The sequence below is a fragment of the Typopeltis vanoorti genome, chromosome 12, assembly GCF_054136105.1.
Source record: "Typopeltis vanoorti isolate ZY-2024b chromosome 12, IOZ_Tvanoo_1.0, whole genome shotgun sequence".
NCBI lineage: Eukaryota > Metazoa > Arthropoda > Arachnida > Uropygi > Thelyphonidae > Typopeltis > Typopeltis vanoorti.
The window spans coordinates 61065275-61085807 of NC_143560.1; the positions used below are offsets into that span (position 1 = coordinate 61065275).

Here is a 20533-nt window from a genome sequence, read left to right on the forward strand (position 1 = left end):
CTTATCAAACCTCATAAATCTGGTCTGGCTCAACATGGAATTCAGGGCACTAGCCATGAGATCCAAGGGAATGATACCAAACTTTAACTTGATAATCTTATAAATCATAATTGTGCGTATAAATATATATATATATTTTTTTTTTTTGAAGGCACGCACGTGCACGCACACACACACACACACTATGTTTTATAATTAAATAAAATTAAAAGTATATACCAGCACTAATAATAAAATGTTAAATCACTTACCAGGCCCAGCTCTTCTTGTATCAATAAAAGCTTTAATCTCTTTTCCCATTGTACCACCCCGGAGACCATCTCCAGAACATCCAACCTTACTAGAATCACAGGTAGCAGATATAGTAACTTTCAATGGACAACCTTTCACCTGTCTCTCAGACCACATGACATTTAACAGATATGCACCTATAAAATAATATCACTATTTGTACAGGCATTTTTATGACTCCTGATACTTCACAGGTGTATTAGTTATTACCCAATCATTTAATTACAGTCTGCTATATGATATATATACTAGGATTGTTTGAAAAGTTTGGTAAAAAAATAAATTAAACACATTTTTTTTTGGAAAAAATCACCTTTATTTCTCAACATAGTCTCCATCAAGGTCTACATATTTGGTCCAGTGAGTTTCCAATTTTTTCATCCCATCTAAAAGGTAGGATTTGTCAAATTGTGCACAATAGTCATTAACAGCCTTGATGATATCCACTTTGGAAGAAAATTTTTTCCCACTGAGCCAAATTTTTAAGTTTGGGAACAAGAAGTCACACGGGGCCAAGTCTGGAGAATATGGTGGATGTGGAACCAATTCGAACCTCAATTCCTGCAATTTTGTCGTTGCGATTGCTGATGTGTGGAATGGTGCATTGTCTTTATGAAAGAGCACTTTTTTGTGTACCAATCTTGGCCATTTATTCTTCAGTTCTTCTTTTAAACGGCTGAACAGTGACACATAATAGACTCTTATTATTGCCTTACCCTTTTCCAAATAGTCTACCATGATAATTTCTTGGGAATCTCAAAAAATAGTGGCCATCACCTTCCCAGCTGACAAAACAGTCTTCACTTTTTTCGGTGCTCTTTCACCGGGCATTGTCCACTGCTTTGACTGCTGCTTGGACTCAGGTATGTAGTGGTGGATCCAAGTTTAGTCTACAATCACAAATCGATGCAAAAAAAATCCTGTGAATTGCGATTAAACATCGCCAAACACTGCACTGAAATGTCTTTTCGCATGTGTTCTTGATTGACAGTCAACAATTGCGGCACTCATTGTGCACACTGCTTTTTCATGTTCAATTTTTCATGCAGGATATTATACATCCATTCAGTAGAGATGCCTACAATCTCAGCAATCTCACACATTTTCACTCAGTGGTCTTCCATAACGATACCATGGATTTTGTCAATAATTTCCTTCGTAGTGACCTCAGGCAGGCATCCAGAGCGCGCTTCATCTTCGATGGACTTACAACCACGTTTAAACTCATTTATCCAAAAATAAATGAGTAAACGAGTCTTTAATGCTGGTGCAGAGTCCCCACGAACTGCATCTAACTTGGCTTTGGTCTGTCTGCGCAGCCGTTCGCTTCTTCAAATAAAAGTAGTGTCTATCACTGCACGAAACTCGTTTTCCTCCATTTTTATGAAAAATGCAAACACGGTCATTTTAAATGTTTGCCAAATGAGAAGTACATGTTACACGTGGCTAAAATTTTGCCAGTGGTCATGAAAAAGATGAGACGTGCCGATGCTGGCATGAATGAATGAATTGTGTCACCATCTATTGGAAATTTAACAAACTTTTCAAACAACCATTGTAAGGGGTTGCAGGAAAATAATATTTAACAATCTGTACTAAGAGGATACACGTTTCATAAATCTATCAGAAAGAACTCAAAACTTTCTGCACAAAAATTAAAGTTGAGTAGCAAGAGTAAATAGACAGGACATTACAAACAAATTCTCAAAAGTCCAAAACTCAGAACTGCTTAAAACACTAGCCATTTTAACAATGGAATTCTTTTAATTTGTCTCAAAATCAATGTTGCCAGTGCACCTACAGTTGTTAAAAAAAACTAAGGATTCAATCAAATGGAATAACATATTCAGTTTGTTCTTCAATATCATCATTTGCAGTTAGAGATCACTGGTGGAATTTTATTTGCCAAAACACTTCTACTTTTCCTAACAGAAAATAATTTCAGATTCTTGAATCACTATATTACTCACATTTCCAAATTACATATTCTTTTCATATCAAAGGTAGCTTTTTGTATTTTATTTCCTCTGATATTCCAAGTCAGAGAAAATTGAATTTTAAATCTTTATTTTTATCATCTTTAAAGATCTCTTTGCATCATTCTAGCAAATTTGTTTGTTGTTTCTCTTACTTTAATATCCTGACAATCTTCTAGTGAATAATTCTGAATTTACTGATTTTCTTACTTTTAGTACTGAAATTTACTTTTAAAGGTAAAGAAATATATTTCTTTAATTTTGAACAAGTTTCTCTTTGTTCTTTAATTTTTTTTAGTTCTTAAATCTTTTAATACTTTAAAAATTTATCGTCAATGTGATTTATTATCTTATTTGTTATTGGTTCCATCCATGTCTCATTTAGGTTATTAGATATATATATTTCCATGCTCACATATTTAGAATTTAATTCAAAATTCCAAATATGTGAGCCACCGGGCATATTGTACAACTGGTGGATCACACCGGTTGTACAATATGCCCAGTATTGCACAACCAGCGGTACAACACCGGGCAACTCGTTGCCCGATGTTGTACCACCTTACCCCAGTCCTGAAGATACTTTCAGGTGCAAACTTTGTTTGCTCAAACTTGGATAAAGGATTAAACTAAATTTATTATAATCTAATCAAGTGAAAAATAAACTTTCAGTCATCAAGCTGATAAACAGCTGAAGAACTCATTCAAAAGAGAAACTTTGAAGCACAACCCCAACCCAAAATATCTCAGAGTCATCTTAGATCACTCTTTAACCTTCAGGAAACACCACGAAAATGTCTGCCAAAAGCTAAAAACTAGGAATAATATCATCAAGAAGCTTGTGTGTTTGGGATGGGGGGGCAGGAAGCAACACTTTAAAATCTGCTGCCCATGTCTTAGTGTACTCTTGTGCAGAATGCTGTGCTCCAGTGTGGTATTTGAGTCACCATGTCAGCAAGGTCGACATGCAACTTAATGATATCATGAGAATTATCACGGGTTGCATAAAGTCTACACCTGTTGAGTGGGTACCAACACTCTCTAACATCATACCACCACATATAAGGAGGAAAGCTGCCGCTAACAAAGAGTGCATAAAATGTATGGGAAATAACAACTTACCCATCCATGAGGACCTATAAAATGCCACCTATTTGATTAAAAGTCCCGCAATTCGATCTGGAAAAATCAGCAACCAGATACATATTCTCCTGAAACTGAATGGAAGAAATGATGGCTTACTTCAACAATAAAAAATGGACACTTCATTACAGACCTCACAACAAAGACTCCTGGCTTTGACCTGCCCAGATGACAATGGAGCACACTCAACCGCCTAAGGACAGGCCATACCAGATGTGCTGCCATGATGTACAAGTGGGGCTTGCATCAATCCCCAACATGTGACTGTGGTGCTGATCAACAGACCGTTAATCATATTATTCAGGACTGCCCACTGCAGAGTTTCAAGGGCACATTGACGGACCTGTTCCAGGCTACCACAGATGTAGCCCAATGGATTAGAGACAATCTGAACTTAAATTTGTGATTTTTAGTTTTATATATGTAAGAACTAAAAACAAAATCAACAGAAGAAAAATTAAACAATTATAAACAAAAATGGATTGAACATGTAAACCAAATGGCCAACACCGACATCCTAAACAAATACTAAAATATAAGCCAATCGGAAAGAGAACAGGGTAGACCTCAAAAAAGGATACTGGATGGATAATGAGACCAGAACAGACCAATATGGTCCATACCTGTAATTAGTGTTATGATGATATATATATATATATATATATTCATTTTCTCTGTTTTTATCTTTCTATTTGAAAACATATGGTCTGAGGTAGAAGTGGCCAAAACAGGATATTTAGTGGGGTGTTGCTATAAACCAGGGAGCACAGAGGGTGGAGAGCAGGAGATGTTTAGGCAGATGAGCTTGGCAAATGCAAGAGGAATGATTGTTATGGGAGATTTTAACTATGCAGTATAAGCTGGGAAGAGGAAATGCATGTAGTAACAAGGGGATGGAATTTCTAGAATTCTTGAGGGACAAATGTCTTAGGCAACATGTAATAGAGGGAACAAGAGGTTCAAGAGTTTTGGATTTGGTCATGGCGTCAGAAGAGCTGATAATAAGTGAGTTGACATCTCTCCCACCAGGTGGAGAGAGTGACCATGTGGTTTTGACTTGGAAGATGAATAGACATGCAGGTGTATCAAAGAAAAGAGAACATATGTGGAATTACAAGGCAGGTGATTATAAGAGTCTTAGATATCAACTTGGGGCAGTTCCATGGAGGCAAAAGATATCATTAGTGCTTGAGAAATTGTGAAGGAATATTTGTCAGCAGCCGTAGTAAGCTGTATTCCATGAGTGAAGAAGCAGACACAATTTGGTGTAAAGTGGATGACAAACAATATCAAACAGGAACTGCAGCTAAAAAGAGATTATGGAAGAGATATAAGGAGAGAGGTGGAAGGCAGATACACGAAGAATATAAGATGCAGGCTAGGTGAGTAACCAGTATGGTGAGGAAGCAATACTGGAATATGTGAAGAGATTGGCACTAAGATCCAAAGAAAATCCTAGGGAATTTTTTAGCTATGTGGCCAGTAGGAGGAGAAATGATTGTGGAAGAATGACATTGCAGGATAAAAATGGGAATAGAGTGATTGATGCAGAAGACATAGTGGAGTTGTTCAATGGGCATTTTACTGGAGTATTTCATCCTGGAGAAGAAGGTTTTAATACTAGAGGGATAGGGCAGGTTCAGGGTTTAGAGGTGCAAGAGGAGAGTGTGTTCCAAATACTGAGTACTCTGGATACCAGTAAAGCTGTTGGACTGGATGGTATTTCACCACGGGTTTTGAGAGAATGTGCTAAAGAACTGACAGCTCTGTTAGCCTGGCGCTTCAATAAAAGTCTGGCTGTGGGAAAGGTACCCAAGGAATGGAAGGAAGGAAGGTAAGATAGGTGTCACTGCACACGGATGGTAGCAAATTGGAAGTGTCTAATTATAGGCCACTTTGTGTGTCATCAGTAATTGTTAAAGCCTTGGAGAAATTAGTGAGGGACTATATACAGCACTGGGAAGATAAGGGTAATGTTATTTGTGAGAATCAACATGGATTTGTTAAGAGGTGCTCTAGCTTTAGTAATATGATTGCCTTTTATAATAAAGTGACAAGAGCAGTTGATGAGGGGAAAAGCATATACTGCCATTTTTTTAGATTTTCCAAATTCATTTGACAAGGTGCCACATGATAAGCTGATATTTAAGTTGCAGTTTAGATGTCGGGTTAGTCAACTGGATTCAGGATTGGCTGTCTGATAGGTATCAGAGAGTTTTGTATGGTGGGACAATATCAAGGAGGCAGAAGGTTACAAGTGGTGTTCCAGAGGGCTCAGTACTGGGACCTGTATTGTTCAACCTTTATATCAATGATATTGTCAATGGATTGCAAGGGGATATTATTATTATTATTTGACATCTCCAAGGAGTCCTAAGACTTATCGAGGGAGGGCACCTACTCTACAACTCTCTGTCTCCACCACTCAACTCATCCACAAACCGCCTTATCTACACCAACAGCATCTACTGTCCACCATCACCACTATTATTTTTACATACAATCAAAACATTCCTTGCCCACAGCAGGATTCGAACCCTTTTGGTTGGAGAGTGGATATGCTAACCACTCGGCCAACCAGGCCGACAGGAGAGGTCCTCTTGTAGGATGGAGGAGATTGAGACTTTTATCTCGTCGATGGAGCAACCTATGACAGGAGAACACACACAGCAAAGGTGGCCATGAGCCTATAAGGCGAGCAGCCCAAGAGTAGTAGAGAAAGTCGAAGGAGTAATGAAATAATAATATGAATACTATGAATATATTCAGTTGTTTGCAGATGATGTGGAGCTGGGAAGGATTATCAGTAATAGTGCAGATGTGGCAGTCCTACAAGAGGATTTGAATAAACTTGACAGATGGGCAAATGGAATGAACTAGGGTGTAAGTTTAATGCAGCACAAGGTAAAGTCTTGAAGTTTGGGAACCATCAATGGGAGGATGCATACTCGATTGGAGGAGCTATACTGGAGGAAGTAGGGGAGACGATATCTGAGGGGGGGTTGATGATTGATAGAAAACTGAAATTCAGGGAGCATATTGCAAAGGTGGTGAAGGTAACACAGAGGATTGCTGCAATACTGAGAAGGACGCTACCCTTCAGAGATAAAAGAGTTATCATTCCATTGTATAAGACCCTGATCACACCACACTTAGTTTATTGTTTTCAGGTTTGGTCCCCAGGATTTGAAGGGGATAAATTAACTGTGGAAAGGGTACAGAGGCAGATAACAATGATGGTTTCAGGACTGTACAATGTCAGTTACAAGGATCGACTGAGGGAATGTGGACTGCAGAGTTTGGTGGATAGAAGAAGGAGAGGTGATATGAGTGAGACTTTTCAACTGTTGAGAGGCAGTTACGAGGTAGACATTCGGGAGTTCTTTCACTTGGTCGAACAGCAGGAAGGAGTGATGACAAGGGAGCCATCCCTGTAAGTTACGAAAGGAGGATGTGAGCAAGAGGGTGAGGAGTGGATTCTTTGCATGGAGGAAGACTGAACCTTGGAATGCATTGCCATTAGAGCAGGAACAGTCAGTGGGTTTAAAGAGTGGTATGATAAACTTTGTGTTTCCTAAAAACGAATTCCCACAATGAGTCTTTTGACTCCATGGAGGCCTGGATAATAATAATAATTGTCACAAATCCAATCCATACAAAATGTAGGTATATACCATGTAATCACTTGTGTCAAACATACATACCTAGGTGTGTTTTTTTTTTATACTCTTTCAATATATAAAAATTTTAATTAGTGTGTGTCATACATCATACATCTCCTCCAGGAGATGTGCTGTGCATCAAGGGTAAATATTAAGATTAGTGATCAGAGCTTATTCTACTTTTACCATGAGTTGCCTTGGTCTTGCACTATGTGCAGGGTCAGCTAGACTCACAACACTTGCAGGCGCAAACTTGACTTGTTTGTCTGTTTGCTTACTTGGGAAATGGAGTAAAACCAGGTTTAAAATAGCTTGGTATCTTTAACATTTATTATACCCAAGGTAAAATACTTTCTACAAGGATATATATATATATATATAAAGGGCTCAGTTTTGCTGATGATAGCACTCTCCATTCATCCTATTCATATGATAAACCTTGCAGTGCTCAAACATCTCAAGCTGCAAAATCATCTCAGTACTCTAAACACTGATCTTTACATCATCCTGAAATGTGACAACAATGACCTAGTCATCTTCAATGCTTCCAAAACAAAGTTTGCTTTGCATGTTTTCTTGCAAAAAAAAGAACTTTGTTATTCTCCACTTACTTTTGATAATGCTCAACATAACAGTCAAGACCACATCTCTCTTTTGTGACTGATTCTTACTCCTAGTCATTCTTTACATAATCACATCACTTCTATAGCATCTTCAGCTTCCAGAAAGCTCTGCATACTTTTTGCTCAAGATGTTACTTCTCTCCTGCCCAGTTGCTTACCCTGTACAAATCTCAAGTCCACACAATCTTTTAATACTGCTCTCATATTTGGGGTGGTGCACCTAAAAATTCTTGATGGAGTCAAGAAGAAGAGTGGTTCAGTTGATTGATGCCTCATCTCTCACAGAATCTCTTCAGCCATTGTCTCATAGACAATCAGTTTCCACATTGTGTCTCTTCTACAAATATTTCCACAGGCACTGTTCAGCAGAACTGGTATACATTATGCACCCTGTCTCCGCTAAATCTACAGGAACACAAACAGCAGCTGCCCAACACACTTTTTACAGCTGAAATGCAAATGCAGTGAATCTTACTTCCAGTCATCTTTTATCATATCTATCTCAGTTCTATGGACCAGCCTATCCACAAAGTATTTCCCAAGGACTCTAACCTCCAGCTTTTCAAGAAGAATGTGAACAGATAACTTTGCTTTTGACCCTAACCCACACATAGCATTTATTTGCTATAGGCTATGTGGCCTCTTGTGTGTGGAAGTGATAAAAAAACTGATGATAAAGTGCATAAATTTACATTGAACTGAAAGCCATTTTCACATGCCCACAATTCAAGCCTATTCACCTCATGCATATCAACTGCATTCCTGATTACCCTGCCTATCTTTACATCATCAGAAAACAGCTGTATGTCACCTTTCGAGTCCATTGTCATTAATATAAAGACTGAATAACAATGGACGAAGGATGATATGTGCATGCAGGGACTACACTGAATAAAGAAGTTGAAGCACAGCAACCAAAAGTTAGCCTGAAGTCCTAAATAATGCCTCCTAGTGGGCTAAAATTTGCTTCCTTGGCTGTTGGGCTGAAATACAAAGGGTGAGAACTTCAGCCCAACAGCCAGCATGCAAAATATTTAAAATATTAATTAGATTTATTGCAGTTAATATTTGTCCACATGTAATTTCCTTAAAAAATGAAGTTATGAATTAAGCCAATGCATAAGCCTTACTACCAGAATGGACAAGTACTGATCCCTGAGGTACATCACTGGTCATCTTAACTCTTGCAGACTCACTCCCCACACACCACTTTGTGATATCTGTCAGTCAGCCATCCTCTTAACCAAGAATTACTAATAATTCTTGGATAAGAAACAATGGTCTTTTAAAGGTGAAAGCCCTAGCAAAGTCTAAAATTATCATGGTGTATCCATTTCTCCATATCTAACTCAATAGTTATTATATTAATAACCATTATATTATAATGGTTATTAATATAATATTATAAATGTCGGCAAGCTGCTCAAACATAATATTTCCTTAGTAAACTCATGCTGTTCATTGCAAAGTAGATTCACAGCCAATCCATTTCTGTATGTGAACTCTTAACTTTACCAAAATCTTCACCAATACTGACAGGTCAATAGTTAAACACATCAGTCGTCTTTGCACTACCCTAGTGCAATGGGATTATCATACATTGTTTCTACTCCTGTGGAATCATCCCTATTCTGAGACTCGTATTATATAACTTGAAAGAAACAGCCACTTTAAACACTCCTTTAGAATCAGTGATGACACCATCAGTCCCTATTGCCAAATTCTTATTTAGTTTGTGCAACAGTTCTAGTACCTAATCCACATAGACCCTAGTTTCTTCATCCAGTGAAGAGGTAACATATATTATTATTATATGACACCTCCATGGAGTCCAAAGACTCATTGAGGGAGGGCACCCACTCCACAACTCTCCACCAACTACAATGAAACACAACTGCCATCATCATCTACACCAACACCACTATCACCCGTCACCACCACCACTAGTATTTTCACAGACAATCACAAACATCCAGGCCCACAGCGGGACTCGAACCTGCAACCCCTTGGCCGGAGAGCAAACACGCTAACCACTCGGCCAACCACCGGCCTGGTTGGCTGAGTAGTCAGTGCATCTGCTCTCCAGCCAAGAGGCCGCGGGCCCCGAATCCCACTATGGGCATGGATGTTCCTTATTGTCTGCGAAAGCACTATTATTATTATTATTCAGGCCTCCATGGAGTCAAAACACTCATCGTGGGAGGTCCTTCCTAAGAAACACAAAGTCTATCAAGACTCATCGAGGGGAGGTCCCCCTCCCCCGCCAAGAAACACAAAGTCTATCATGCCACTCCTTAAACTCACTGACAGTTCTCACTCTCACCACTCCATCAGGCAATGCATTCCATGGTTCAACCACCCTTCATGCAAAGAAACCACTCCTCACCCTCTTGCTCACAGTTTGAAATTTCCAGAGATTGGTTAGAAAAGAGTACATTACTGATAACTGTTTCCACTCTCCTCATCAAAATACAGTGGCTTTGATTACCTTACAGAAATTATTATTAATGGGATGGAAGAATTCATTCTCCACTTTATTTAATTCCTACCCTCAATTCAAGCCTTGCTGCAAAAATCATCAGCAAATACAAATCTGTCTCTGAATGAGCTGAATACAGAAAACATGTGCATGGTTAAAAGGCAGTTTTACTTCCTCGTCATCCCCACCTGCCAAAGCCACTGAGTGCAACTTTTGCCTTTTCATGTTTAGACAGTTCTTATTCCATTAACTGGAATTAGAATAACATCAAATGGAATTAGACAGACTCTAATTCCATTTGTGCACTACCCCAAAAACCCCAAAATAAGGCTGACTCATTGCATCATTCCAATCTTCAAAATTTGACAAAGATGATCTGGGTAAATCACCTCCAACTGTAATAAAATCCATAAAACTCGAATGAATATCCTGTTACTCTCATCTCAGTTCTCTCAAAAATAATGAGGTCATAAATAGCTAAATTCTTTATCACCTAGAGGTCCACCACTTAATCAGTAATGACCAATATGGATTCTGCCACTGTTAACCCATAGTTAATCTCAAGAACAACAATACTCATGTTATCTACTTCTGCAAACAAGCCACAAAGGTCTAAAGAAGCTAATATGTTGGTTCATTCTTTGCATTTGATCAGATTGGTATAGAAGCCTACTTGACAAACTATCATCATATAGAAAGTATTTTACCTTGGGTATAAAAAACATCATACATCTCCTCCAGGAGATGTGCTTTGCATTAAGGGTAAATATTAAGATTAGTGATCAGAGTTTATTCTACTTTTACCAAGAGTTGCCTTGCATTACTTTGAGGGTCAGCTAGACTTCCAATACGTGCAGGCGCAAACTTGACTTGTTTGTCTGTTTGCTTACTTGGGAAATGGAGTAAAACCAGGTTTAAAATAGCTTGGTATTTTTAACTATCATCATATAGTTTAACCTCTACCCTTTCTGGGTACTCACTTTCCTCTTTGGCCATTTGTTACCAATTATGGTGGAAGGCTCTTTCAATTTCTCTACTAATTCCAGAGTACCACAGGGCTTTTATGCCTTCTTACACCAATTCCTCTTCCTAATGACTTCTTCCTATTTTGATATATGTATAATAAACACTCAAATCTTATCAAATTCTAATTCACAGTGTAAATAAAAAATACTATATTTTACTAACTAGTGCAAAGAAAGCTTATAACAAAATGCAATTACCTGAAATATTTGGTGTATAAAATGCTTTATACACATTATTTCCTAGAGGAAGTATTCTCACTGGAATATCAGCTTTTACTCCACTCAAACTAACTTCAGGAGAGCCTAAAAAAAAGCAAAATCAAATTTTCCTGAGAGAGAGAGAGAGAGAGAGAGAGAGAGAGAGATAAAGGTAAATGCTTAATATTGTTCAGCTATTTGCTTTAATTCTTTATCAGATTGTGGTCAAAAATATATTTAAACAGAAAGTAAAAGCTGAATATTATTGGACTTTTAAAGCTGTTACATATGAAAGAGCTTGCTTTGGACAAAGACGATGGAAGGCTCTTATCCACATGGGACTCAACCCATCTTGAGGATTGAAGAAAAGAAGTATTTTCTTATATATATGTCTATAATAAAGAAAAGGGGGTGCTTAAGGGTCAAAGCTGTATAACTGAGAGGAGACCTCCACATAGCCTTTAAAGGAATGCGGAGAACCGACCAGGGCTTCTGACCTAATGTCCAATCCTCACCTTCTCGTGGTGCACCCTGTTGGGTATCTACTTTGATACTGAACGAACGAGGATGGGCTGGCAATTTGGGATTTAGCCGACCAAATTGTATTCTTATTGGTTAAACGAAAATAAAAAATGATGGTACAACATGACAAAATTTCATGCCGGCTGGGGCGTCGCCCGGTTAAACAAGGCCCCCGTTGTTTTCGCCAGGGAACCAGGGCAAACAGCGAAAAGTCAGCTACTGGAACAAATCTGAAAACAAACCCCAACTCAACATCACCAGAGTTAAAGATCGGTACTATCAACGTAAGAAGCCTGAATGGCAAAGAAATGGAGCTAGCTGAGGAATTAGATAAGTACCAGATCGACATAATAGGGGTGACTGAAACAAAAAAGACCAAAACTGGTGAGATCTTTCTGAGCAATAAATACAAAATGTTATATTCAGGCAATGACAATCAAGGAAAAGAAGGAGTAGCCATAGTATTCAACACAAAATACGAGGCTAATCTTCTTGAATGGCAGTCAGTCTCAAGTAGAGTAATGTGGGCAAATATGAGAATGGGGAACTGGACAATGAGACTTATTTGTGCCTATGGTCCCACAGAAGGTTCTACTAAGGTAGAAGTGGAGGAATTTTTTGAGGCTTTAGAAAAAGCAACTGACACAATGAAAAAGGAAAAGTTGGTCCTTGTTGGGGATCTAAATAGTAGAGTAGGAAATGATTGTGAGACATACAAAAATATTTTGGGAAAATTTGGAGAAAAGAGCAAAGCTAATAATAATGGCAAATATCTGTTGGATTTCTGCTCAGGACATGGACTGGTTATTACTAACACCATGTTCCAACATAAAAATGTGCACAAATTCACATGGAGAGAAGAGGCTAGGAATAAGAAAAGTCTCATTGACTATGTTATTGTTGATAGTGATGTTTTCTCCCTGGTGCAGGACACCAGAGTGTACAGAGGATTTGAAATTGGAAGTGATCACTATTTAGTCTTGAGCAGGATAAAATTGAATTTCATATTGAAAAGAATAACATGTAAGAAAGTTTTAAAGCGAATAAAAGTTGAGCAGCTCTCAGATGTGAACTGTAGACTAAAATACAGAAATATTATTGAAAAGAAAATGAAAGAGTTTGAGAACAGGAATCAAACCTTGGAGATTCAGTGGCAAACTCTGAAGGAAACATTGATTGATTCTGCCAGAGAGGCATGTGGTGAGGTTGTGTGCAAGGATAAAAAAATCAGAACTCCCTGGTGGACACAGGAAGTTAAAGAGGCAGTGAAGGAAAAGAAGAAAGCATATCAAAAGTTCCTAGCAAATAAGTCAGCTTTTACTCTTACAGAATACAGAGACAAATGTAAGAAAGCTAAACAGTGTGTAAAACTAGCTAAACAAAAGTCATGGGAGGACTTTGGCAAGAATATAGAAAATAAATATCAAGAAGGTGGCAAAATATTCTGGAGGTTGTTGAAGAAGCTTAGGAATGGAGGAAAGAGTGCTGTAAAAGGAATTAGAGATGATAAAGGTGAAATGAAAACAGGAGAAAAAGATATCCTTGAAGTATGGAGTAATTACTTTGAAAAACTGCTAAATGAAACAAGCAGGGATGACAGCACAGTAATAAAAAACACTGACCAGGCGTGCAGTCAGGAATACATATCCATACTTGAAGTAGAAAAAGCCATCAAAGACTTGAAATGTGGAAAGGCAGCAGGAGTAGATGATATTCGACCAGAAATGCTGAAGTATGGTGGTATAAGAGTCTTACAGTGGCTGCACTGCATAGTTCAGAAAGCCTGGACAGAGGGAAGAATTCCCGATGATTGGAGTAGAGCTCTCATAGTACCCATATATAAAAAGGGAAATAAAACTGAATGTGAGAATTACAGAGGTATTTCTCTACTGAGTGTTCCTGGCAAGATCTATGCAAGTATACTTGAGAAACGGTTGAGAAGAATTGTGGAAGAAAAGCTTGGTGAAGAACAAGCTGGATTCAGGCCAAATAGAGGCTGTCAGGATCAGATCTTCACTTTACGACAAATAGTCGAGAAAGCATGGGAATATAACAAAGATCTGTATTTAAGTTTTGTCGATTTGGAAAAGGCATATGACAAGGTGCCAAGAGAGAAGCTATTCAATACGCTGCAGTTATATGGTGTCAATGGGGCATTATATCAAGCAATACTTAGTCTTTATTTGAGTTGTGAGTCAGCAGTTAGAATTGAAGGAAGTACAGGAAGATGGTTTAATGTTAAATCTGGTGTGAGACAAGGATGTACATTATCCCCTCTGTTATTCATTATCTATATGGATCACATTATGAAGGAATGTGGTATTAAACCTGATATCAAAATTGGAGATGTTAATGTCAGCTCTTTGCTTTATGCGGATGATGTTATACTTCTAAATAAATCCGCTACAAGTCTGCAAGATTCTCTGACTAAATTGAATAGCTGTTGTAATAGATATGGTATGAAGGTCAGCAATAAAAAGACAAAGACAATGAAAATAGGCAGAATCATTGAAAATGTCAACTGTGTTGTGAATGGAGAACCTGTGGAACAAGTAAAACATTTCAGCTACTTAGGCACAATTTTTACTGAAGATGGTAAACTAAATATAGAAATAGACAACAGAATCAGCAAAGCTGGTATCGTGGGAAGTCAATTGAATAAATTCATATGGAATAAGAAAGAAATTAGTCGGAACACTAAATTAGCTGTATACAAGACTGTGTTCAAACCAATTTTAACTTATGGATCTGAGAGCTGGGTCAGAAGTAAAACACTTGACCAAAGACTAGAGACCGCCGATATGAGAGTCCTGAGAAAGATTAGAGGCGTGAACAGATGGCATCAATGGCAATATCATATTAAAAATGAGGATATTAGGAAAGAACTTGACATTGTCAGCATCCAGGAATGCGTTAGCAGAGCTAATCTCAGATGGTATGGTCACTTAAATAGAATGGGAGAGGAAAGATTAGCAAAACAAGTGTTCTCTGCCAGGTTGGCAGGAAAACGACCCAGAGGAAGACCGAGATATAGGTGGATTGATACGGTACAAAGTGCCTTAGACGATAGAAATATAAGATCTGATAATGATGGAGTCTTGACAAGTAACAGACTGATTTGGAGGAAAATTGTAGATAGGAAGTTAGTAATGATGTAATTTTTTCATGTAGTACTGTCATATCCTGTACACCCCTTGAGGGTACATGGCAGGAATTTGATGATGATGATGATGATGATGATAATAAAGAAAAGTTATACATTACATCTAACCAGTACATTATATTTTTACCTTACCTACTCAGTCATGAAAAGTGTAACAGATGAAAAAAAAAGATGCAACTTTCAAAATGCATCACAGAGTAAAAAAATCAATACTGGAAATTAATATGCAAAACTCATTCATCATAATTGATAGTAAAAAAAAATATCACTGATCCACCTTTATTATGTTTTCTAAGACTGCATTTTTTTATCCCTTTTCTCTGCACATCACATTCCCAAAACATCACTATTTATTTTCTCATTCATTTTTCAGAAAACCAAGACATGAATATATTTACAATACTAACTGGCCCACAAATAATGTATAATGGTGAATGTGTGAAACTGTCACTTGCTGTTTAAATAAATGATGTGATGATACTATCTGATGGAATCAGAAGTTGATAAGCCAATATTCGTTACTATTATTGCATGGGAACCTTCATAGAGTCTTATGATTCATTGCACAAAAATCCCATGCTATTTGTATAATATCAACTGTACCTATGCTTGAATACATCCAGTTAAAACACCCACAACAGACCCTGGCAATCCATTCTATTCATTCACTCCAAGCAAAAAATTTAACCACATTCTTACTTAAATTCCAGGGATGATTCCATTGTTCTGTTCCACTATCCAAGTGTTAAAATATTTCCTCTTCATCAATCCTAGAACATCCTTTTAGTAATTTAAATATTGCTTGTGGTCATATGACTAGAAAGGACAGTATGTTGTGAATGTCTGGGATAAATTTGAGGGACAGATGAAACTGTATAAGAATAGCAGACTGCATTTAAGTAGTTTTGGTGCAAGTCAGATGGAGAGACTATTGCTGAAAGGGAGAATAATGACTGTGATGAATAGAAGATCTGAGGAAGCAAGAGTGGTATAGAAGAGCAGGAAGGTAGGATAATAGAGCTTGAGATTGGAGAGGTAAGTGGTGTGAGTGAAGGGAATGACAGAAAAGGAACAATATAGAAAGGAAAATAAGAGGAGTAAGGGTTGACATGGATGGAGATACTGACTGTTTTTGGTTTTAATGGTACAGTGACATCTATGGTCATGCTGTTCCAAAACACAGGTATAAAAAAGTGGTATGTATAGGTCTGAAAATTATATATAAAAATCGAAATAGCAATACTCATATATGAAACATTTCTTAAAATTATATCAGGCAACAAATAAGCAAAATGGCATGAAATCTGAGTAGAAAAACAAATGCAAAATATGGGTATAAAACAAACGTAAAAAGTATAATAAAATATTAAAATTCAAAAAACATACATAAAAAAAAGCATTTTTACAGTAAGTTAAACTAATAAATATATAATTTATATGAGATGGTAAAGATTAACACTCTGGAAAAATTTAAAAACCAGGGTGATGATCAATGAGTCTGATAAAATCTGCCTGAGTGTATAGAGCTCAGACATATTATAAAAGTGGCTAAAATAATAACTGTGCTCATTGGTGAAACGAGGGCAACTGATTAAAATATGAGTGGTGGATTGTCTGGCATCAAAACACACACATAGGCAGGAAGAAGTGTGCAATATGACTATGACCTGTGCAGAGCCAAGCAAGAAAAATGTCCTTTGTTCGAATGCTGCACAGGTTAGACTGCCATAATTTAAGGTAATCTGCCGATAACCTGCACAGGTAATCTGCCGATAACCTGTATGATACAGGAAAATGGTGGATGTTTCAGAAAAAATCTAGCTGCAGTATCTGCAGTCTTAATCCAAACATGGCTTAGAACCCAACAGAAGCATACATCAAGGTGTAGCTTGCATAACTAAAAGATGTTTCTGAAGCTCTAGACATCTCATTACCCGAAGAGAACTTTGTGAGTCTATGAGTCTAATGCACTTTTGGTAGCAATGCAATCTGATGTATTTTGCTGAAAGCTCTATTGCTTACAGCTTAGCTGTAAAGTTGTTATGCTCTAGTGGGATTTGTGCAGATATAATGTTGTTTGGAAATAAAGCTTTCATGTTGTCTGTGCAGACAAGCACACAATCAGAGTATTCAGTTCTATGAGCTTTGAAGAGCTGTTGAGAGACAACAGCAGGGGTAGACAATTTTAGTATCCTACTGAAAGAAAAGCTACTTGCTGGCATCTGTGAGTGCCATGGTGTCCTGTGTTTAGTGGCATCTGAGCTATGTTGTCTACTACTATTTCTAGAGCTTATAGGAGAGGTTTTACTCACAAACTAAAGGTTTTAGCAGTCTGTTGAGTGATGTAAAGATTTCCCATTGTGGATGAAAGATAGTTGGCCATGTGGGGTGGTCTGGCAGGGATTTTATTTTTGTTGCATACAACAGAGACAGCTGTTGCCAGTGAAGTAAAAAAGGTGATTTGTTTTGCCTTGACATATGGACTAGAAATAGGTGATAAGCAAAATGCTCTAGTCACAATTCTGCTTGATTGATGGTAAATAGAGTCTAGCCATCACAATGTACTCTATCTGGCAGAAGCATAGACTTGGGACCCATATTAAGTTTTGATCTTATCAATGCTCTATACAAACAAAGCAAAGAAAGTGTCTTGACACCTCAAAAGATGGAAGATAGAGTTATTGCTTTATAGCACTTGTTTTGTAACTAACATATGTGAGATGAAACTGAGTTTGTTGTCAAATATCAGGCCCAAGAATTTGACTTCTGGTGCAACTGGGTTAATAGTTGTTCTAGTCATAGTTCTAGGTCAGGATAAAGACCATGTCTGCAGTAAAAGTGTACATAAACTGTGTTTTGCTGTGATAATCTCAACCTATTTGTTGGATCCATTTTGAAAAAGCCGTGGTCAATGGCTTGCTGCAGCTGTCTTTCTATGACCCTCATATTGCATGAATGACAGAAGATGGTAAAATCATCCACACAGAGGTGCATTACTTACTTTGGAGGAAGTCATTCTGATATTGAGTTGACCTTGATTGCAAAAAGCACAACACTTAAAAAAGAACTTTGTAGGACTCCCTCCTCATGGTTATAGGGTCAGGAGACAGGGCAATTTCCTCTTGGCCTTAATAGATGTTTCTGTTAAATAAGAAGTTTTTGATAAAAAGGGGGAGATTTCCTCTAAGATGAAAATTATGCAAGTCTTTCAGTATTCCAAATCTCCAAGAAGTGTCATATGCCTTTTCCTTATCAGAGGAAAATGATTCTATGTGCTTGCATTTAAGAAAGGAATCTCTAGGAACCTCCGTATGAGATCGGCTAACTCACCTTCGATTGAAAAAAGTCCACATAAAGATTCCTCCCGTCATGACGAGAATCGAACTTAGGCCTATTCCAATCGAAGGGCGAACTATTGTCCTATCATATCAAAAAAATATGCTCTCGCAGAAAATTCTGTTTTAAAGGTGCAACAGTTGATCCTTTGATGATAGTGACAGATGTTTTATCATCTCGTAATGGATACTGTCTGGTCCAATAGCAGTCAGATAATATTTAAGCCAAGCAGATTTCAGTTTTTGTTTTATGAATGGCCTGTTGTATTCTTCAGTGTTGTTTGAAGAAAACCGGATTTTTGGTTTTTCTGATTTACTTTTTTTTTGGTGGCAAGGAACTCGGAGAAGAGGGGAGAGGAAGACATTGCTGATGCTTTTGCAAAAATCTCCCTGAGTGCATCACCAATTGTTGTTGGGTCAGCAACTATACAACCACAGTGCTCGAGGATAGAGAACCAGTAGGTGGTATCTGCTCTTCATTTTCCCAGATTTTATCTAGACTTAGTCTTGGTTGTTCTTATGTATATTGGATCCAGGATTCCTTTTGGCTCTGATGCCAGATGTGTCTTGCTCGAGCTCAGGCATTTTTGAAAGCAGTCAGGTTTGTTTAATGGGACATCTAAAAATACTCCAAGCTTTCTTCTGAGCTTCTATGCAATCATCATTCCACCATGGCTTAGGGAAACATTGAAACCGACTAGATGCTTTAGGAATTGCAGTTGTGACAGATTGTATAATACACCATCACATGATTCACTGCATTGCTAATAAAAGAAGAGCTGATCATTGCAGAATCAAATTCTGCTAATGATGAGAAGGTGAGCCAGTCAGCTAGCTCAATTTCCCATTGTGATTTCTTGATGCAGTGCATGGTTACCCATGTAGGAAGGCGAATATCATGAGAAAGTTATCATTCCGAAATAAATTCACATCAGTTTCCCACTCTTTGAGTGGGAGAAAGGGAGGGTGAGCAAGCAGATAGTCAAGTCTATGAGAGTGAATGTTTTGAAAGCATATTGTTAATCTGACAATACCTGTAAAGCGGCAAGCACTTCAACCAGAACAGCCTATTTCGGCATCCTTTGTGCTTCCTTTCCCCTGTCCCCTTCCTTATATGGCAGACTGTGAAGGGATTGTGGGAATGGGGGAAGCATGAATAATGCCATTCACCTATAATTATGGCTCATTGTCTGAGCAATTCTCCACGAGAAGTATTGGCAGATTCTGGACAACATGTCAGCAAGAGAAGTGCCATTGGACCTGACTTAACAACCAACCAGACAGTCATCTGAATGAGAGGAGTGAGCCACAAAATACTGTCTGACAGTGTTTTGTGGAGTGAAACATGAGGTGCAGTATCAGCGACCTTTCAATGGCACAGTGAAACATGAGGTCTAGTTTTTTTGTTTTTTTTAAAGGAGGCAACAAATTTCATTTATTTCATCTACTTATATTTTATTTTTGTATTTATTTCTAATAATCATTTTTATCAAGTTCTACTAAGGAAGAGAAGATGAGCCAGTCAGCTTGTTTGATTTTCCATCGTGATATCTGTGATGTAGTATATGGTTACTCAAGCAAAAAAGGTGTATATCATGAGGAAATGATTGCTCCCAGAGCCGTACTTACACTTTTCCTGAGGCTGGCAGGGCCCAAGGTGCTAGAGCCAGGTCCCCCCTCTTAATTGTTTGGGGCCCTTAAATTGGCTTAATTTTTTGGAACCCCCAACTAGGGCCTCATGTACCTGTGCATAAGTATGGCCCTGATTGCTCCCAAATAAGTTACCATCAGTTTCCCAATTACACAGTGAGATTGTAACAATAAAATAATGTCAGTGAATATTTGGGTAAATATATGGAAGAAGGTGTTGCTTCCTGTGTTCACGAGGGAGAGATTATTGTTGTTGAGCATATGTTCAACAACTCTTCCTCTAATGTTAGTTTGAGCACTAATTAACAAAATGTTGTGTCTGTTTAAATCCCCATTAAAAGTAAAAGGGTGGTAACTGCAATATGATGTCATCGAGGTCATCCTGAGAGATATTTGCAGGAGGTAAGTAGATGTAGCATACTATTATAAGAGATCCAGCAAAGAATCAGATAGGGATTGCACCTAC

General features: G+C 37.9%; 1 protein-coding gene across 1 annotated transcript in view; it reads right to left on the reverse strand.

The window, feature by feature from the left end:
* Window positions 1-20533, reverse strand: part of jbug (filamin-type immunoglobulin domains fbug) — an 879391-nt gene that overhangs the window by 48480 nt on the left and 810378 nt on the right. The window contains exons 47-48 of the mRNA XM_090401914.1: window positions 11398-11502; window positions 252-428 (exon numbers count right to left, since the gene is read on the reverse strand). Of these exons, the coding sequence (XP_090258040.1) occupies window positions 252-428; window positions 11398-11502 (282 nt within the window). The remainder of the gene's footprint in view (window positions 1-251; window positions 429-11397; window positions 11503-20533) is intronic.